Source organism: Sinohyriopsis cumingii, chromosome 1, assembly GCF_028554795.1.
Source record: "Sinohyriopsis cumingii isolate HCF-2022 chromosome 1, ASM2855479v2, whole genome shotgun sequence".
Taxonomy (NCBI): domain Eukaryota; kingdom Metazoa; phylum Mollusca; class Bivalvia; order Unionida; family Unionidae; genus Sinohyriopsis; species Sinohyriopsis cumingii.
This window is the reverse complement of record NC_142961.1, coordinates 60855723-60878692: the sequence shown is the minus strand read 5'-3', so window position 1 is coordinate 60878692 and position 22970 is coordinate 60855723. Positions and strand designations below refer to the sequence as shown.

At 36.6% G+C, this 22970-nt stretch overlaps 1 protein-coding gene across 1 annotated transcript in view; it reads right to left on the bottom strand.

Moving 5' to 3' along the window:
- The window catches only part of LOC149806956 (peroxidasin-like), a 116818-nt gene that overhangs the window by 3827 nt on the left and 90021 nt on the right, over positions 1 to 22970 (bottom strand). Inside the window, exons 5-16 of the mRNA XM_089960114.1 lie at positions 20404 to 20475; positions 15244 to 15407; positions 12587 to 12704; positions 8375 to 8544; positions 7073 to 7342; positions 6067 to 6183; positions 5358 to 5537; positions 4714 to 4995; positions 4195 to 4455; positions 2175 to 2408; positions 527 to 1822; positions 57 to 174 (exon numbers count right to left, since the gene is read on the bottom strand). Of these exons, the coding sequence (XP_089816240.1) occupies positions 57 to 174; positions 527 to 1822; positions 2175 to 2408; positions 4195 to 4455; positions 4714 to 4995; positions 5358 to 5537; positions 6067 to 6183; positions 7073 to 7342; positions 8375 to 8544; positions 12587 to 12704; positions 15244 to 15407; positions 20404 to 20475 (3282 nt within the window). The remainder of the gene's footprint in view (positions 1 to 56; positions 175 to 526; positions 1823 to 2174; positions 2409 to 4194; positions 4456 to 4713; positions 4996 to 5357; positions 5538 to 6066; positions 6184 to 7072; positions 7343 to 8374; positions 8545 to 12586; positions 12705 to 15243; positions 15408 to 20403; positions 20476 to 22970) is intronic.

Genomic DNA, 22970 nt, shown 5'->3' with positions numbered 1-22970 from the left:
GATTCAAGGAAATTGCACGAACATTTCATGGTACATAAAAATGAACTTGAAATTACCTGTCACCGTCACGAAGTCGTTTGAACTGATCGACAAGAATACACATCAAGGTTGGGCCAACTTTCGCGTTTTCTAGCGGAGTCTCGGCCATAGCTCCAGGAAACAAATCAACATTTTCTGTTTGAAGAGACAAGAAGCTTATAGTGGTATCAGGTTAAAAGGTGCATGTCAAAATAATGACATGTGTTCTAATTATATTGCATATTTTAATTTAAAATTAAGATCAAAGCTATTCTCGTTACACATATCATGTATCTGTTTCTAAAAATAAAAAGATTTAAAACACCATTCTGCATCAAATAAAATGGCATTTTCATTATAATGTTAGTTTTCAGTGGATCATGTGCAATTAAGTAAATTAAACTGTCGCATTGTATTCGAATCCTTTACAGTATATGCACATGCATTGATGAAATGTAGAATATACATCAAGAATTCATAAAACAAATGTAATGGACAAAAATAGTACCTGGATGACCGTAAAGAAGATCAAGTTTGTCTCTAGTCTCCTTATCCTTTATCTCATTTTTAAACTCCTCAAAGGAATGTTTGGCCTCAGTAAGGTTACACAGCTTTCTGTACTGGTTATAGAAGGGAATTCCATGGTCCCTGGCTCTTTGTATGTTGAGAGAAGCTAAATCCTGGCCTACAGCATTCGCTAACTCAAACAAATGCTCAGTTAACTCAGAATTCATAATTTCATTTGGCTGACGTTTCTTCGTGCCCACACCAAAAAGACCTCTCAGAACTGGATCTATTCCTCCTTCCTCAACCAATCTGTAAGGCGCGAAGAACGCTCGACGCAATTCCAAGTTACCTTCCTTAATTGGCTGGAATGTTTCATTAAGTCTAAATATAACTGGCTGAATTAGTGAATGTCCAAACCTCATGGCAGCTGTGGCGAATTCGTTACTTACACTGGGGTCTACTAAAGGGTCATAACCTTCGTATGGTCCAAGCATCTTCATGCCCACGGGTCCGAGAATTTTTGGTAACCAGTGTGAATAAGTGATATGTTGCATAATTCCTCCGATGATTTTTCTTGTTTCATGAAATATCATATCCCCATCCCAGTGAGGGTTGATACGAAGCAGTTCCGTTGCAATTCTATTATGTTCTCTTACCCATAAAGTATGCATTACCGTCAGTGCTAGTTGCTCATTGGACCTATGATCACCTGTCATAAAACAAGGAATGTATCGCTTGCCATGTTCTATTTGACAATCAGATGGACCAATAACTCCGTTGAAGTCGTATGGGAGAAGTCTCTTCCCAGGGATAGATTCTGGTCCTACCAGCAACAGTCCTCTTTCATTCGACAAATCCCTTAGCCTTTGTGCATGTGTATCCGTACTGCCGTACACGTTACTACCATCTATGTATGCTGTAATAGCATTAAATTGTTGTCTAGGTGCGAATGTATGAAAGAAGATGGAGGTAGCTCCTGTATTACAGGTCGCGCTACTTCTTGCCAAGCCTAAACATCCCCGCCTCTGAAGGCGAATATCACTGGTAGGCACCGGGATAGGGAAGCAAGGATATTCGTTTTCACAAGTTTCGTTACATCTCCTGCCGTCACTGAACCTGTGGTGACTGACAGACTGAGGAGTTAGGTCAATATCATGGTCCAAAAACTGACCCCACTGCATAAGCATGTGAGTATGTTCCTCGTCTGATGAAACCTGGTCAGTAGATATTACAACAGAAGACACAAGTCGAGGACTTGGGAGATGGATTCCTTTGTACAACCTGGCGGCGTTCCAACCTGGAATCCAGAGAAAACATTAAAAACTACATTTCCGTTTTCGTTTAGTTAGTTTTCTAGCTCACATTTCTTACAAAAATTAATACAAGTCGTGGAATGAGCTTGTAATATTCGATTTTTCGTTTTGATTTTTAATTATATTTCTACTCTTCAATATACTATCGAATTCTATCAAATGATTTGTAAATAAATCATGCTTTTGAGGTAGGTATTTAACTTCCAGACACCATTCGTACTGTATCAAGGACATTATTTTCCAAATACGTTGCGATTCATATACGGAAAAGTCATAAAAATGACACTGTAAAATTGTAGCAAATCAAACAAATAGAAAAGACTTCAAACATTTTACCGACTGGCGTGTTAAATCCGTTTTCGTATATTGGTTTAAGGAGCCGTCTGAAGGCAGTGTTGGATGATCCCCATTCCGGATTCCGTAGATTATTGCAAACCCCATTGATAGCTCGATATTTTTTGTGGAAACACATGTTGGAGCACTCGTCAGGTCCAACCCGGTTCATGCATCCGGCCATTTCAGCGATCAAGTTCAGATGTGAAGGAGACACCAGTTCTTGGTAAGACTGTTCTAAAAAGCGAAATATAATCGTCTAAAGCTTACACATAAATGCCACACCCACAAAACAAAGTTAAACGGGTTACCTTCAGAAAACAATGTCAAGACAACACCTTATGCAAACATATAGATTCGTTGATGCTAAAAATGTTACCATACGTGATCCTTGAAATTGATTAGTTCTCCATTGAATGAATATTTGGAGTTTTGAATGGGAACAATAAAGCAAGGCAACTTTGGCAAAGGAACAATCATTTCTTTAAGAGTTTTATATCCAGAAAACAAACTGTTATTTCCTTGAAATCATAGGAATTTATAACAAGTAAGTATCCCCAATGGTAAGAAATGTATAAATTGCGTAAAGAAGTCTCTAGCATTGTCGTAATGTCTTAAGTAATATATTACAATGACAGAGTGGATACATATATATTCCATAAAGTGTGGGTATGGAGGTTTATTGGACAGTTTTAATACATATATATTCCATAAAGTGGGGGTATGGAGGTTTATTGGACAGTTTGGATACATGTATATTCCACGAAGAGTGGGTAAGAATGTTTGTCTGACAGTTCGTCATTTTCTTAAAGGAAAGTAGAAATCGACTAAAGGTGAACTTTAACCACCTCTTCGGAGCTCTGGGAATTGTTCGATAGTTAGTGCCTGCTGATACAAATATGGACAAGATAAAGAAAATACAGGATGAAAATACGGTATCTCAAAATCAAATAGGCGTGATGATGTTAACTGATACAGACATCGTCAGTGCAATTATAATAGTTTTTAAGCAGAAGGATCAAACATCAGCACTGTCATTAACATTTGAAAGTTATTTTATAGTATTTGACATGTTTAAAGTTCTACTAGAGGGACAGGCAGTACAAATAGGGGAGGGAGTATACCTACCATGATCCTCCACGTCATACAGTTATTGTATAGCATTTGACTTGTTTAAGGTTCTACTAGAGGGACAGGCAGTACGAATAGGGGAAGGAGTATAACTACCATGATCCTCCACGTCATACAGTTATTGTATAGCATTTGACTTGTTTAAGGTTCTACTAGAGGGACAGTCAGTACAAGTATGACAGGCAGTATACTTACCATGACCCTCCGCGTCATACAGTTATTGTATAGCATTTTGACTTGTTTAAGGTTCTACTAGAGGGACAGTCAGTACAAGTATGGGAGGCAGTATACCTACCATGACCCTCCACTTCATACAGCTATTGTATAGCATTTTGACTTGTTTAAGGTTCTACTAGAGGGACAGTCAGTACAAGTATGGGATTCAGTATACCTACCACGAACCTCCACGTCATACGGTTATTGTATAGCATTTTGACTTGTTTAAGGTTCTACTAGAAAACAGTCAGTATAAGTATGGGATGCAGTATACCTACCATGACCCTCCACTTCATACAGCTATTGTATAGTATTTGACTTGTTTAAAGTTCTACTAGAGGGACAGTTAGTACAAGTATGGAAGGCATTATCGCTACCATGACCCTCCACGTCATACAGCTATTGTATAGCATTTTGACTTTTTTAAGGTTCTACTAGAGGGACAGTCAGTATAAGTATGGGATGCAGTATCCCTACCATGACCCTCCAATTCATACAGCTATTGTATAGCATTTTGACTTGTTTAAGGTTCTACTAGAGGGACAGTAACTACAAGTATGGGATGCAGTATACCTACCATGACCCTCCACTTCATACAGTTATTGTATAGCATTTGACTTGTTTAAGGTTCTACTAGAGGGACAGTAACTACAATTATGGGAGGAAATATACCTACCATGACCCTCCACGTCATACAGATGACCCTCTTTCACATGTCTATGGATGATTTCCAGCGTCTGTTCAAAGATTTCCTGCGCACGTGCAAGCTCCAGGGAAGCAGCTGTTGGATATCTAAACAAGGCAATGAGGTCCTTCACCGTGTGTTTCCTACTGCGATCAAACAATGTATTTCTGGTCTCGTTGATGGCAGTGTTTACGCTTTGGTATGCTTCCCTGAAAGCTTCATCAACAAAACCATCCCCAATTCTGCTAGATTCTGCAAAATGAAGATGGGAAATTTTAAATAATTATATAGTAAACCGTTCCCGATTACAGCAATTGTGATGATAAAATAGTTTAATTTTTATTCTAGGCCCAAAGCTATGGATAAAACACCAATGAACTGCTAATATTGTATTGTTACTCATTTATAAATTTGCAAACCCGTTGGTTAACATGCTTGTGTGTGGCAAATGCATTATCACAGGTTATCTAAGATAGAAATCTAGAGAATTAATAGTATTTTGTGACTTACCATAAACTGACAGTGTAATGGTTTGCCTAGATAATCCAAGTGTGTTTTCTGAGAAGCATTCATAGGTTCCGCTGTCTCCGTGCACCAAACCTCTGATTTCCAACGTGCTTCCCTGTATGGCATACTTTCTACCGGAGCGAAGTGTCACGCCTTCCTTGATCCAACGATGAAGAGGAATGGTTTGAGGATCAGCTCGCGGGTCATCCGAACACTGTAGGACAACAGTACTGCCGACCTCGGCCCGGGCTGTTCCAGGCAATTGCCGGAGAGAGACGTCAGGTTCTGGAAAAGAACAAGACAACCCAATACAGTCGACGTACTTTTCTAAATATTTTACTTTTTTCTGCGGATATGATTATTGAATATAATCACTGAAGTAAATGAAGCAGCAAATGAAATGGATACACCTGGCTATCGCCTCAAAACCAAAGGAGTTTATGACTGAAATATGCATTCTAAGCATCGGAAGACATGAACAGTACTGCAATATAAAAATGTATCTACTTAAAAGATTTGTTGGAGCTTTATTATTGTGTAATATTCATGGATTATGCTAACAAAGGACTATGCAATATATCAAGAGGATGACCCAAACGCTTATTATTGAGATATCTGTATCTTAGGGAACAACAACAAAATCTTACTTATGGTAGTAATATCCGTTTTGGGTAAAACTCGGAGCTGTCCACTGGCCTCTACTCGACCAGCTGCACTTTCCGCCCGGCACGTGTAACGCCCCTGATCTCCACGATCCGTCTCAGAAATGCGAAGTGTACGACCCTCGTCATAGATCTGGAAACGTCCGTTGTTTGGTAGAAGATGTCCTGATTGAAAATTGGGGGACGATCAAAACATGTCTTATTGCTAAACTAAATAATCCCGAACATATGGTATATCAATAAATGTAGACAAGGGGAAAATCTATATAAAAAAGAGTAAAACACAATGGAAGGTAGTCTGTAAATGTCAGATTAGATGTATCATTACTAAATATGTTAACACGAGGTTAAATAAACTCCATTTCAGAAAAGTCTGACTTAAGATTGAAATCTTAACTCAAACCCTGTTTTCTGTTTACACATTATACCATCGCTGAATAATATTTTCAAAAGAGCTTTAGATGATAGTTTAAGCATCCAAGTTTCGTGATATTTGCGACATCATATCAAACTGAACATATTACATCATCCGTGTCAAATCTTTGGAGACAGTATAATAACATAGGACATTTTCAGTCCCAAATCTTTGAGACAAATAATAAGGCAAATTCTATCACTTCTTATGAGGATTGTATATATGACACGGGATATCCGGACTGCTTTGGTTTTTTTATGGGATATAATAGATTCTAACCGTCCTTCAGCCATAATATAACTGGGGTTGGATCTCCATCAGCCAAACACTGGAACGAGACGGTTGCTCCCTCTATCACGGACGTATCTTCAGGCTCTCGTATAAAGGACGGTTCAACTAAAATTACAGTTAAAAACGCAGTTGCAAATGTCGTGAAATACATACAGAACAACAGTGTTATGCAATTCACATATTTACCTTCCTTAGATTCGGACATTTTCCAAATTATAAACTATAATCGTACATGCATAATAAGATAAACACTCTTAACGTAATTAAATCAGTATTTATTTATCTCTATAGATTTGACGAGTCTTTGAACTAATTTGGTTGGTAAATTAAATTGAACAGTAATATATACAGAGTAGGGAACAGATTTTTTTCTCTCACTACTTTTCAAAATTGTGATCAAACTGGTTCACATTCAATACTTAAGTATATTGAGACCCTGTCTGGTTGTTTAATTGTGTCTATCAGTTTTTCATATATGGTGTGTTGCTTTATTTGATTGGAACACTACTTTGTCAGAACGTCATTATTCAGTGGGAAAAAAATAATTTTGTAAAAATAGTAATTCCAATTATACTATACAATACGGAAAAACCAGACCACGTTCATTAGCTGTTTCTTGAGTGCCGATTATTTTAAGTTTCAAGTTTGTTCACTTCATCGATGTAAATTCGTTGTATTCGTCAGTGATGACAAATGATGACTGATATAATCTGGAACAGAATTCAGTAGAAGATAAAACGTTGCTATGTTCGTCGTCCTTCTTGATGCAATATATTCTAAAAAACTAAACTTATAATATATTGCAAACACAAATCATTAAAGTGCTATCATCATCGTCGTTGCTATTATCATCTCGTCATCATCAGCATCATACTCATCGCTGCCTCCATCGCCACTAGAGTGTTATCACTATCGACGTCTTTATGATGACGATGTCAACGATTAATGTAACAAGTGACATAACCTTTTTGTCGCCATCGTTATCATCATTTACCTCGTACACTAACTCTAGCCTCAGCTGTGACGAAACTAACGCTGTTCTCTGCTTTACAACCGTACAATCCTCCGTCTTCGTATTGAATATTGGTAACATGGAGGAACCCCTCAGAAGTTACACGGGTTCTGGTGGTGACAGATATTGGGACACCGTTAACGGTCCACGTTATAAGGGGCTTTGGTTTACCAGTGGCAACGCATTGAAGTTCTATTGTTTGTCCGACAGAGGTCTGCACGTTCTGTGGAGCTTGTACAATTACTGGTTGAGCTGAAATACATGAATATTTACACTACTGATTACGACAGCAAGTTTACTGCATACAAGAACAGGATAACACTGTATTACATTCATCACGTGATTAAGCCCTTATAATGAAATTATCCTATAGATATGACATTTAGCACGTGGTCAAGCTCATAGAATAAAATTGTCCTGTATATATATGACATTTATCACGTGATCAAGCCCATAGAATGAAATTATCCTGATACTGGATTAATGGGATAAAGTTCAATATATGTATTACGTTCTGGGACTGAAAAAAAGTGGTCATGATCGTCATGTTCTTTCCTAGAGCACATCCCATCCTTAAACTGAGCAAGATCTTGTTTTATAATCATAAACCAAGGTTTTCCATGTCAATTTGCATTATTATCTTAATACACGACATTGATTTAAAACACACATTGACAAATGACAGTTTAGCCATTTCTACCCTTAATTCTCTCCTTTACCCGAATTACGAATGTATACAGGTGATGCAACATATACTCTCATGTAAAAGCGCACATTTTCAAGATGGAGGTTGCTATAAATTCACTCTGTTTTGTTGTTATAGGGTTTAACGCCATTTTCAAGCTAAAGCTAGGCTAGTCATGGCGGCCAGTATAAATGGTGGAGGAAGAACCCGGGAAAACCCCGGAAAGAACCATCCACGAGAAGCTACTGGCAAGCTTTCTCACGTACCCACATTGGCCGAGCTTGAGACTCGAACTCACGCAGACAGAGGTGAGATGGCATGGATCCGTAAATGTGAGCGCTTTAGACCAATCAGCCACTCGGGCCCCACCACTTTATTTTGTTGGTTTTCAATGGTTACTACAAACAACGAATTTAAAATCCCATAAAACAACGACCTTTCTGTAGAAACAAAAAGAACCCTTCACCAGTCCTTCAATTCTTATTACTATGAAGATGTAATTTTTCTCAAACCACGAAAATTGTAGCCAGAAGAATAATACACTACCAGTATTAAATAGACCAGTACGACAACACAATATGACTATCCCGCCCACTCACCGGAATGCCCAATATATTTTAGTTCCACTTGATTGGTTTTTGCCTCCCCAGCTGAGTTCCTTGCAATACATTCATACATGCCCATATCTTGATCTCCTGTTCCCTCTATCATAAGGGTGCCGTCGTCCATAATTGAATACCGTTGTTGTTTTCCAGGGTCCACAAGTTCACTGAATTAAACAAGAAAATCGGCCAAATCTCTCTATAACAGCTATTGACAATGTGTATTTTTTTAGAATTAACTTTCGCTATATCAGTAATATACCATTATTGAGAAATGTAACTAGTCCAGTAATAAATCACGACACTTACATGGGACATTTTTGAATATTTTGGCAAACTTGTTTGCATACAAAATAGAAAACAAAAACTCTTCGAAAAATCAATGCGATCATAAGGATAAATGTAGACTCATCACGATTATCGTATATACTCGCGCGTGCCACGTAAGATCAGGGTCTATTTTGCTTGCAATTAAACCAGACTTAATAGATAATATGTACGGAATTTCGTATTCGTTCACTATTGTTGGGCTAGAAACGCAAGTTATATCGCTCAGTATCGTTTCTTTACTATACATAAGTGTTCAAAATTTTCTCAGCATATAACATGATACAAATATCTTATGGTTCTTTAAATTTTGTCAAATTAATGTCTCGTATAAAATTAAACTAAAAGCATTAAGATGGAAATTTAGGTAGAAAAATATACCGTTTGTACTCGATTATAAGACCAGCCCAATTATAAACCCAAATTTTCCGTAACATAATGCGGCAGCAGATCTCGGTCTGTGCAGTTTGTTAGGAATAATAAGTAGAACAAACAGCACAAACTCTGACATATCGGCACATTATGCGACAGCTGACCAAGGTCTATGTTGATTGCATTTGGACTAGACATTCACGCAAGGTTAGACAGTCTTCAAAAAGGTATGGAGCGGTGTTATTTATTTGCGCAAATTGTTTCTTAAAATCATGAAATTCTTTCTTCACTATGGTTATTTACTCTTTTTAATTTCAGAGGTCATCTCAAAGATTCATTCTTGACGCTGGTAACGGTGTCAGCCAATCACATGTCAGGCTACTTCCTCAGATGTTATCGATGTTGTGGTAGCCTTCCCCTGACCTGCCAGTAGGTAGCCTTAAAATGTGGCACATAGTTAGCTTAAGATTTTTTTCAATTGCAACTGTAGGCAATATGAACTCTGTTCCTTTCAAAATGTATCAAATAGAACCTTTTCTCCCATAACTCTAGATTGTAACAGATATTGAATTACGCCGTCGCTATAGAGAACGAGGAAAAACTGAGCGCCATTGTCGCTTCCGAAACAAAAGATTTCTTGCTTATAACATCGCCCTCTTAGTAAGAGGGTCGGTTAATTGGATTTGGCTGGCGTTATCTAGAGGATGACCACCATCGATTTTATAGCCCGATGGGAATGAACAGATAGAACATCAACAGAGAACTGAGCAAGACTAGTGGGAAGAAATAATGCAATGCGAGCACCCCTAGGCAAGAAAAATAAAAAAATTTAATCAATAATAAATAATAGTGGCAACTCCAATTCAATCTAAGTTATGGCAACAGAATTTAATAGCAGTGTCTAGTTTGGATTTATTTCATCATAATAACAAGTGGTGAAAAGAGCTCGATGTCCACGACTGATTGCATCACCTTCCTCTCGTGACCTGTGTATCACGTGATCCTATTCCTTAATCTTCCTATTCTGATGCTTCATCTCTTCCCGGACTTCCTAGTCCATTATTCTGAACACGTAATCTATTTCCGGACTTCCGACTTCGGTCTGTCCTGTCTCTTCCAGAAAGCTGTTTCCTTAAAGACGAAAATTACCCCTAAATCTCTATACTTATTACTTTCTACACGTACTTAAAATTTCCTCACTTTCTTTGCTCCTAAACATAACTTGTTATCCAAACATTGCATAAATTCTGACTTAATTATCATATCATCACTCTCACTTCACAGCGACCGACCATAAATTAACACGTGAGTGGTGTATCTAACATTACCGTATCTTTATACCTACTCTACCACAGGCTCGATTACTATCGCATAAAATTCACAGAATTCTAGCTCACAACAATAACTAACCTACAAGATTATTTAAACATTACAAAATCAGACAGAACATGCGATTATCGTTAACTAACGATAATCACTATTGTCCTAACAAACAAAAGAAATTATTTCCTATAACCCTATGAAATCATACACATATGAAAATCTGGATCGCATGCAATCCGTCAATTCTATCAATGAACTAGTAGCTGTAAAATTAAAGAGATAAAATTGCATAACAACTTTAGCATCAACAGATTTCTATGAAATTGAAGAAAGGATACATAATTTGGATCCTGGTCGTATCAACACATTTGCACAAAACAAACAATCAAAAATAGAAAATTACGTGAAAAATTAAAATTGCATACCTTAGTGCTGTTTTCTTTTAGAAATTGTGCGCCCTAGCACTCAACTCTGTCTTCTCTTACAAGACAGCTACCTGCTCCACTTTTCTCGTTGAACGAGGACAGCGCTATTCTTTTTAGGCGTCCTCGGAGCAAAATTTCTCCTCTCTCAGGAAATTTCAGGCTAAAGAATTTCGACCAAGGTCGTCACTTTAAATTCATATTACTTCGAAAGTGTACGCCTTAATTCACTCTGACCAGTCGTACGCATCGGTTCCAAAATATTTCCCATGAAAATCATTTCTTTCGTCAGATTTTGGATAGCCTAGAATCTCTGACCTACGTTGCAATCAACTTCTCTTTGAAAATGATAATTTAACATTGGTTCCTATCAAGTGGTTATGGCTGGTAGCTCAATTGTTTACTTTCTCAAGACTGCTTTGCGATGCCTTGGTCAAGTCTCAATGAGGCGTAGATGTTGGCCTTTCACTGACACCGGGGAGGGGGGGGGGAAGAAAGGCCGAAGTGACCCTTTACAAAGACTTTATGGCTTAAATATGATAAAGTTTTAATGCTCAATGCATTCAACTTTATGGTTCAATACTATTAATATTCTACACTTTACAGTGTTATTTTGAGAGTGTATTACTTATTAACTAGGGGCCCCGAGTGGCCGAGTGGTCTAAAGCGCTCTCCGTTACGGATCACTGCCATCTCACCTCTGTCTGCGCCGGTTCGAGTCTCAGATTCAGACAATGTGGGTATGTGAGAGAGCTTGCCAGTAGCTTCTCGTGGGTAGGTGGTTCTTTCCGGGGGTTTCCCCTGGTTCTTCCTCCACCATTAATACAGGCCGCCATATATAGCCTATCGTGTGCTGAGAAATGGCGTTAAACTCCACAACCAACCAACCAACTTATTAACTTCTTTTTTATTTATTTTATTTGTTACATTATTTACGTCAAGTATAAAAGCAGTTATCGCGTAATATTTTTTCTTTCACTATATGAAAGATTGTGCAACACGCCATGACCAAATACTACATAACACAAATAAACACTCAACAGTTGGTTTAATTAGTAATTTGAAGAAGAGATTTTACTTAGTTTTAATGTATATTTTTATTCCGTACGCAAAAAGTGAGAGCGGTATCCTTTTGTCATTTAATAATTGCAATGCCAGTAGCTGGTAAAGGAAAGTAACATTTCCATTGGTCAGAATGTTACCACGTGATCAAAATGAATTGCGTTTATTTCTGTATGAACTGTAAGGAGAACTGCTTTTCTAAGAATACCCACTTCTATAAATAGAGTCACGTGTACAGCATAAGATAAACACTGCCAGTAAAGGCAGACAGGAAGTAAGCATTAAAGGAAAAGAACATTGTAACATTTTTTTTTTTTAAAACTTTGAATAAATTTGGTTTTCATTGGTTGAAGGATTGGTATTATAATGACCTTATTACGATAAAGCAGGACAGTCCCAAGTGCTATGAATAGATACGTAACAGAAAACCCCAAACATGTATTACTACGCTCAATTAAGATTTCTGTTTTTTATTGATGCAAACAAAATAACATAACGAATAATTGAAATTTCAATTATAAGAGTTTAACGTTGTTTTTCTGAGTTTATCGTGGTATATACATTGTCAGTTGCCGACTCAAACAGCTTACATAACGCCCTTCGGGCGTTGTTTGCTCTGTGAGTCGTCAGCTGACAGTTTGTACCACGATAACGCAGAAACACAACGTTAAACTCTTAAACAGAACGCAGTGTATGACCATACTTGTTATGCATCCAGAGAATTTCCGGATCAGGAGTGCCCTCTGCTTTACAATTGAAGTACACTGTGTTCCCTGGTGTGGCCTCCACGGTTATTGGCTGCAAAATTATTTGTGGTTTTCCTGAAGAGGGATAAGCAAGAATGTTATAAACATGTCCCTTCATATATCTTAATTGATTAAAATAAGAAAAGAAATTCAAATTGAAAGAAAGATATTTTGAAAAATAATTCAAAACTATTTAGCAGCATTTATTAGGATGGCACAATGGAAGAAAAATCGAAAGAAACTTCGTTCTAAAATTCAAACATAAAAGGAACTGCACTCGCTTTATTGGTACGCTAATCTAATCTGCTTTATAGAGGTGATCCTTGTCTATCGAAAGCTTTAATGTTACACTAATCTGTTTTATTGCGGTGATCATTGTCTTTCGGAAGATTTATTGTTTCACTAATCTAATCTGCTTTATAGAGATGATCCTTGTCTGTTGAGAGCTTTATTGCTACACTAATCTAATCTGTTTTATAGATGGACTCTTGTTTGTCTAACGTTTCGCATATAATTCAACCTGCTACTCACTAAAAGGAAAAGAAAAATAAACACGTTGTAGTTGTGGAAATCATGCATGATCTAAGCACATATTCTATCACAATGGCTGCCACATGACCTCAAAAAATCGATCTGAACCACAATGGTTCCCCCATGTCCTCGAAATATCGGTCCAAAATAGGCAAACTTAGAAAGTATTACAATAGGGCAAACGAAATTTACCAAAGTGGAAAATACAAGCTTCTAAAAGTGCAATGAATCAATTACAAAATATATCTAAAATATTAACGACTCTTGTTTTTCACAATTTACATTTGAAGTTCAGGAAGTGGCAATGACCAAGCGAAGCTAGAAGTATCTTTTAAAGGTGTACATCTGAAGTAAAGCCAAGCCGTATACTCTAAAACCCAAGGTACACCCATAACTCGTATGCCAAAATAAAGTGAATTAAAAGAGCCATTAATAATAGCTGAGATATACAAGTTTTATTTTATATTATAGCCAGTGAAGAAAATCTGAGAAATTATTTTTTTTACAAATTGAAGGCAAAGTACGAAACTGTAGAACACCATCTGAACTCTCGTGATATGATCATATGTGCGTCGGATTCTATTGTTTGGATGGAGGTTTCACTTCTACTAATAACTGCATTTAATCTGTAACAAGAAAATATTGACAAACTCATTTGATAGGCAAATCTTCCTGTTTTATTTGGATTCGATACCCAGCCAAGACCAGCCCAGGTCAGCAGTCTCATTGTGTGTCCTTGTGAAGGCATTTATCTTTCGTTTTCTCGGCATTATATCGCTAGTCATGTGTAGAGAGCGCAGTTGTAAACCTAGCATATGTTATTAACACTTGACTGTCCAATTAAAGTTATTGCTATTGTTATGACTTATATTTGTCATTGTAGGTGAAAACAAATTTCATTTGGAACAGAAATCACAAGTGGCATATGTTATGTGTATTTCATTTGTATTTGTTAGTATTTTCTCCATGATTATACGTCATGTAAAACTGTATTTTGGACATGAACGTGTCCAAACTCAAGTTTGTGTACCTGACCAGTAATTTTTTGTTTTGTAAATACATAATACTTAGATAATATATCTCTGTGGATAAAATATTGGGATTGATATCAAGATAAGCAAACATGTGTATCTTAATCTGAGTCTAGGACATTGAAATTCCCCCATTATAAACCTGGTCTACCTCATGTATCACATGTTCTTTCTTATAATTTTAGCAATAGACTTTATCTTGTTGAAAACATTGAATGTTCTAGAAATGAACTTTTGTCCCCCATCCTGGTTCTACTTTTGTGTCTTAGCTTTTATATCATGTTGTTTAGTTGAGAAATTTCACATTTTTGCATTTAACATCGGAGCCAGAAAAAGTTTTCTTGTTGTGCTCAATATTTAATTTGGGGAGAATTATTTATTAAATTAGTATTCTCTGCCAATACAAAGTGTTTCTCTTTAAGTTTCTTGGACTGGAACTTTAATTTGGAATTATAGTGATTTCACATAAGAACGTTTTGAAATTATATAATTGTTATACATCAAAAGATTGTTAGCACAACGCCACACTACAGACCAATGGCACATTAGAATATTCGGGACTACAGACACGTCAACACATTCAGTATTGGAACTTATTGGGAATACCACTGAAATTCAGTAGGAACTTTATATATTTGGACTGTGAAACAGCTTTTTTTGGTTTTAATACCCATTACTTTAAGCTCTTTTTAAATTTTTACTTTCTATTCTAGGGAACTAAATTATTTATTGAATTTTGCAAAACTTGTTGGTTTTCGCTTTTTCTGTTATTTAGTTTAAGATCGTGGAGTTGTAATACGTGATTTAAGAACCACAAGTGATCTGTAAAATGTATTATTAATGTAATAGAAATGTCAAGAATCTTAAGGAAAGCATTCAAACGATGCATCTGGCAAGTGCATGACATTTAACCAATGGCAATACAAGAACAGCATTGTCAGGTCAAATCATAAAGTTTCAACTGCTGCGGTTATTTTCTTTTTCTTAAGTTGCACTTCATTTGTAAAAACGAGGCAATATTCAAGGGAAAAGAAACAGCATAGTAAACGTACTGCAGTTGAGTTCTTTCACGCTGATACTCATCAAGGATTTTCCTTTCAGATTTTCTGGAAATTCACATGTCGCGGCAACTTGTGTGTCGTTTAGTTTCTCCCTCAGCTCTTGAGCCAAACAAACCATTTCACAGTCACATATCAGTGCATTGGAGTCTAAGCGTCTAAATAATAATAATAATAATAATAATAATAATAATAATTAGAGGTGGTGGCGAGTTTGAAGGCAATATTGACGAGTATATCGATGGACTTTAACAGTAACGACGTCGTGACTCCTTTTTAAGACTGTAGCGAATTTGTCTGCAAACAATAAAAGATACGTTTTATGTTAGTAAATTTGCAATTGTGGTTGAAATTATTTATTTCTCAAATTTAATATCTTAGCCACAAGCATTGGAATTTGGAGTTCTATATGTTCATAAAAGGGGATACACATGATAGCCTTTTATTTGACCAATGTGTGGAACAGCCTATCGTTCAAGTGGACTCTTCCAAAAGAAATATATTTCATACGTGAATGAGTGCCTTGTGTAACGAGTCCTCTGGAAACATGGCCTGTGTCTGGTAAAGCATTGCCATTCCTAAGTCGTCAATATTTATTACGTTGGGGTTCTAGTTTATGGTTTGTGAATACCTTACCGCAATATTATAGAAAAAGCTAAAGGTCACCTTGAAGTATGAGTTTTGAATATTTTTTTAAAGTCCGTTTATACAACAGTCTCATTAACGATCTTTATTCGAATATCTTAACTAAAGGTGATTTTTGTTGGTATTTTGTATAATCTTGCCTTTTGGTATTCACAATATAGAGTTAGCATAAACTACAACCCAGACTGGTTGTTTCTTGCTATTGAAGAGTCGATTTGTTTCCTCATGTCATATAGTTCATAAAATAATGGAAATGGTCGAAGGCAGAGACAAAATCAGAGAGCTGCAATATAGTTACAGTCATATACAAACTTACAAATTCATACGTTTTGATTATTTAACTGATATAGCGACAAGTTCGAAGTTTATAGGCGTTGCTTCACACAATGAGGCGTTTTTCAACTGAAAATAAGGACAAACATTTCAGCACTCGCATCATAAGCTGTATTGTTTCCGCGGAATACTATGTTACCAATATTGTTCTGTTTAAAAAAAAACAACTCTTGCCTCTCCTTTGGCGTATCTTATGGGTATATATTTAATACATACGAATTTTTACATGCTTGTTATAGTCAGGTCGTTTACTTCAATATCAATTAAATCGGATTCATCATAGATTAAATTCCATATTATATCCGATATCCTGGTACTGCATATAGCCAATGGCAACTTAAGGACACCCGCTACTAATTTTATGGAAAAATGGGAACCAGTCATGAAATGGGTGAAGGTAAATTAGAGTATATATGGGTTTCGCTGGCCAGTATTGGTTGATAACACTGCTCTACAGCAAAAATGCTTCCGAAATAAATGTAGTCAAACTTTACTAATTCTGGGCCACTGAGAACGAAAATGATGCTTAAAAAAAGTTGATTGGCTCTAGTTTTAAAGATGTGATACTGGCCAGTATATACGACCCTTGACTTGGGAATGGCGGAGGATAAGGGAGTTATAAAAGGGAAGAACTTTAATTTAAACCGGAAATGACTAAAATACATCTGTGACTGGATATAAGAATAAATCTATGAGTGGGTTTGGACAGTACTTGCTATTTAAACAAAGCAATAAATGATGCAATCTGAAGCTGGTATTACGTCATACATGATATGAATTGCATCATGTTATTCATAGGAGTCATGGATGATGTAATCTTAACTAAGTTTACACCATTCTGCTGAACAAAGTCCCCTATATCAGCTCTAGAAATCACAGAGTGTCATGCTCTGTTAGTTGTCAGTGATACATTTCTGTTTAGCCAAAGTGAGCAGAAATGCCCTATACTTCTGTGAACAATACAGATAACTTCTGCTATGTTTATGGTGAAGTGATGTTTGCATCACAAAAGCGTTGTATGACCTCCATGGTTAGGAGAGCCTATTACCTCTCTTTCGGCTGCAAAACTGGAGATCAGGACAAGAGGTGGGTCCCACACATATGCTGCAACACGTATGCAATAAATCTTTGCCATTGGTTTAACAGGAAAAGGACATCTATGCCTTTTGTAGTACCAGTGATTTGGAGAGAGCTAACAGATCATATCCGCAATTGTTACTTCTACATGTTGCATACAGTTGGGAAAGGTGTGTCAAGAAGAAAGGGTGGAGTGTGCATTATCCAAACATTCCATCAGATATACACCCTCTACCACACGGAGAAGGACTGCCCGTTTCTGATGCACCATAATCATTCACACTTGAGTCAGATGAGGAAGAAGAAGAGTATGAAACTTCTAGTCCTGAACCATCAATGTCACATGAACCATATTTTCTCACATCCTCCTCCTCTGAACCACACCTCATAAAAGAAGGTGAACTGAATGACCTTGCCAGAGATTTGGAACTATACAAGAGTAAGGCAGAGCTGTTGGGCTCCAGACTAAAGCAATGAAATCTCTTGGCAGGTGATGTTAATGTTTCCATGTTCCGTGACTGCCAAAAGGATCCTGCCCCATTCTTCTTCATGGAAGGTGATCTTGTAGCCTGCAACAACTTCGATGGTTTGATGGCAGACCTCAACATCATTCATGATCAAGGTGAGTCGAGACTGTTCATTGATTCATTGAAGATGAGTCTTAAATTTGTGTTGCAGCTCAATGGCACTGTATTGCAATCAATTCCAGTTGGTCATGAAGTAGTAGCTATGAAAACATGAAACAACTTTTGAGGTGCATAAAATATGATCAACATTAGTGGCAGCTTTGTTTAGATTTGAAGGTTCTTGCTCACTTGCTTGGTCTGAAGACTGGAGACACAAATAACTGCTGTTTTCTCTTCGAATGGAATAGACGTGCAAGAGATTACCACTACATAAAGAGAGACTGGCCACTCCGACAGTCATTGGAGACTGAGAGGAAAAGTGTTCAGCATCCACCACTTGTTGAATCAAGGAAGATTGTGTTACCATCCTTGCACACCAAGCAGGTTTTGATGAAGAACTTTGTCAAGGCCATGGACAAAACACAAACACCTTTCAAGTACCTACATTGAAAAATTCCCAAGGTTCAGTGAAGCTAAGATAAACGTCCTCAGATTCGTGAACTTCTTAAAGATGATGCAATTGACCGTGCACTGCATGGCAAGGAAAATACGTTATGGAAAGACTTCCAGTTAGTGGCAACGAATATTCTCGGAAATCACAAGGCAGACAACTACAGGGAGTTGGTGGAAATTCTCCTCAAGGCATACAAAAGCCCTTCTTAAAACATTGTCACTAAAGATACATTTTTTGTACTCTCATCTAGATTTTTTCACCGAAATGCGGAGCAGTGAGCGACGAGCGATTTCGCCAGGACATTACAACAATGAACAAACGCTATCAGCCAAATGGAGCCCATCAATGCTTGCAGACTATTGCTGGACAGTGACAAGAGATGCTCCAATTAATTAATACATGATACAAACTACGAAGCTTCGAGTAGACACTGAATAAGAACTAAACTATGTACTTATATATACATAATAATTTTATTTATTTTATGCTAAGCAGTGAATTACTTGATTTTCTAATTAAAATAATATTGATATTTCACTGTAGTGAAAAAATAACAATATTATTTCACTGTAGCGAAAAAATAACAATATTTTTCACTACAGGAACTACTTTTTGGGGTCAGAACATACTTACCTCCCTTTGATTTTCTGTCTGTGAACTACATTTTCCTTATGTAGTGGTTGTTTTCTTATTAATAACCCCTGTATATTATCCTTGAAACTTGTAGTTTGTTATTCTGGAAATATCAGTTAATTTTTATCACTCTGATGTGGAACTAATTTTGTGCGCATGTAAACATAGCAGAGCATAACATGTACGGTAAACAGCTGACATTACCGTAAGAAATCTGCTAATTCACTGTGTCACAAACTTTAGGTAGCCAACTTATGTGAGCATAAAATAAAAAGAATATTTGCTTGAAACGAGTGAATAACGGATACATTTCATCTCGTGGGTGAAAAACTCTTTTATTTTCACTCGTGGCTTTGCCACTCGTGAAAATACTGAGTTTTTCATCCACTCGATGAAATATATCCGTTATTCACTCGTTTAAAGCAAATATCCTCTATTTCTTTTGTTTCATAATACATTTTATTTATATAACCCTTTTATTGTTTCGAAGTGTTAGATAAACATGACCGATGAAATATTATCATCTAAAGCAACCATAAACACATAACAAGACCAAGGTTTACAATTTATGATTAAAACTATACACAGTATACATAGAACTAAAATGTAAAAACTTAAATATTTTGGAAACAGTAGCCAATCAGTTATTTTAATTGCCATATTTGAATTCACCACATCAAATTTAAGAGCTTATCTTTGTTGTAACTAAAAAAATAGAGACATTGTTTTACTGCTGGAATTTCAGTCCTATAACAGTCTTGAATTTGGAACACTCATCACTTAAATCAGCACCTGACTCTTTGGTGTGGAATTGAAAGCACACATTTCAAACAGATGTTGGTCACGAAAATGACGCGACTAATATCATTTTCTATACACATAAGCTGTCATTCAGGTTTCATCTATACTGATAAATATAGTTCTGATCATGAGCACTCAGAAATTTTAAGTTATTGATTTTTTTAATATCAGGGTGTTTGCTAGGATTTACTATGGGAACTGAATTAGTGCCGCGAGTCGTAATAACGAAACATGTCGCGCTGCGAAGGGAGACAACTCGAGAGACGCAACCTAGTAAAATAAGAGCCGGTTTATAGAACAAGAAGATTCAGTAAGCTGGAATGAATTTATGTCACACATCAAAGTTTCGTTCGTCCTCATGAGTTTTTTTTTTAAAGTTTCATTTCTTCTATTCTTCTAGGCTGCATGCAAGAGAAGACTTCACTGTGGGACTAGCCTAGGAAAGATATTCTTGTGATAGGAAGTATTTCAGTAAATCATATCTGAGTTATCGACCTTCAACCATAACTTCTGTGTTAAAAGTTCATTGATACCATGCCAACCTGTGCGATTATATGATGATGGAAATGCTGCATTCATACTTACAATCTCTGAAGGTCACTTGTGTGTGAGAACAAACCTTGTGGGATTCGTTTTAATCTATTATTATGCAGGAATCTGAAATAAAAACCAAAGACAAGTAACAAAATATAATATTCTTGACATTCGGCACATTTGAAAAAGAATCAGTTAACATCAGGTGCTATAATAATTATGTAATATATTTTCTCTAGCCGTAGTTGTAGGGATTGGTTGTTTAGAAATAGTGAATTCGTGTTTGGATGGGGTAAATGATTCACCTAACCAGTGGGGTCAAACATTAGTCACACACACACACACACATAAAGAAAATGAGAGAAAAGAAAACGTTAATTTACGGTTTCACTTGCAGATGATTCGGTTTCCCTATTGGCACGTTACCAAGCATACCCGTGACTGTGACCTCTGACTTTTTGGCATCCTTGTAGAGGATACTTGTCTCCATTGTTTATTGTATGTGCCAGAATATATTTTCTTCTATACCATTTTACTGCACGATATCAAATTCCTGGCAATAAGTTAAATTCCAAAAATGACTGGGTAAAAAATTGCAAATAGGCTAGCACTAAAAACTTGGCTTAGTAAACATTATTGTTAATTCAGTTTTGTTCGTGGATATGATTTCTTTTAGTGAATCAGATTTTCAGCTGTACACAAATTCGTGGATTGGACACTGGTCTTTGTTTACTTTAAATTCGTCGTCTGTATCAAGCACGAAATCGGTTTTCCTACCCAAAGAATCATATTGCGTTTCTGGTATATAATAATGCATAAAACGTCAACAGTGTAAGCTTAAAACAACATAAAAACCTCCAACAGTTCATCAGATGACCTTGAACTTTGACGTATGTATGCATGTATGTATGTATGTATGTATGTATGTATGTTGTATGTATGCGTGCGTGCGTGCGTGTGTGTGTGTGTGTGTGTGTGTGTGTGTGTGTGTGTGTGTGAGAGAGAGAGAGAGAGAGAGAGAGAGTAAGTAAGTGTTGGTGTTTTGTTTTGGGGTTCAACGCCATTTTTCAGCGAATGATTGGCTAGACATGGCAGCCAGTGATGCATTTGTAGGCCAAGTCTAGTGACGATTCACTCAAGGGATAATGCCCTTTAAAACGATGAACTAAAAGTTGATTTCAGACGGACGGTCATTGTCTCGACCTTTGCTACATTCGTCGCAGACGAGACATAGAGTATAGCTCTTTTCAGATGCACTGTATCTTTGAGAAACAGCGTTAGTATGTAAAGATAATTTGATTGCATAAAATGTCAATACTTATAGAACTGGATGAACTGTTTGAATAAGTCTCGTTCAGTCTCCCTCAAAAAATGTGGAAAACAATATATATCCAGCTTTATCGTGTTGGCCATGTTTGGGCCACGTTTCGGAACTGCAAAATATGGACGAAACGCATGCAAATGAAATAATAAAGTATATCCTAAATAAACTAAATGTACATGGGATTTATGAATGCAGAAATAAAACCGAGATTATAATTGGACGACCAAGAGATACATGCATGTAAAGAAGGAAACATAGAAGCGGCCAGATTCCGTGCAAATTAACAATGACATACCAATATTTAGCTGACAAATCCCAAACAGTCATAACTCTAACTATTCTGAACAAAACTGACCAAAATAAATTGGGAATAAATGACAGGAATGGAAACTGTTATTCAACGTGATTTCACAATACCACACCTGGATAAACTTCACAAGCAAATAAATAACATGGTGGCGATAAGCATTCGTGTCTTATCTGAAGGTGTACAGTGGGTAGACGACGTGAATGTTTTCATTAGCGCATTTTACATCTGGAGAACCTATATTTTTCTTCTTGTATACGCAAGAACAACGAATAATTGAATTTATTCGTTGGTAATTGCAAATACATAAACATTCATTTGTTCTCGAATTCTCGTATGAAATTATGCAATCTAATTATAGATGTCAAAAGTTGACAACAATTTTACTATGACAATTAAAGAAGCAACTTTATGACTTTAAAACAATCATGATTGAATAATGTCCCAAACGGAGACATCTTGTCTCAATTCGCAAGCATTTAATTACTTTGGGGTACTAACAGACATTTATTTATTTTGGGAAACAAGAAGGTCTACGGTGAGTCACGGAGTGTTTTTATCTAAGAGCAAGCACCTGCTAAAGTAAACATTTCTCGCTCTTATGGAAGACTTTGTCTCTCAGAATCCTGGCACAAAATGGATTGTACGTTTGTAATGATGTGCGGTGACTAAGAATATTTCTTTGCTTAAAATATCAGGTACTTACACATGGCAATCCGTCTCTAAATTTTCTAAGTTGCATACAGAAATAAGTCTTCAGAGAAACCAATATATGTGAATGTAAAAGTCTTAGCAGCCACTTTACTTTTCTCGATGTCGCTTCACGGATATTCATGTTTTAAGAAAAAGTGTAGTCGGTGCAGTCACTACACGTTGTGATACTTCTGATGCATTCAATAGGGACAAAGACCTTTTTCCCCATACGCAAAAGTGTGAAATAGAAATAGGTTGTTAGGATCTTCGGCTGCATAGTTCGTTGCTGAATGC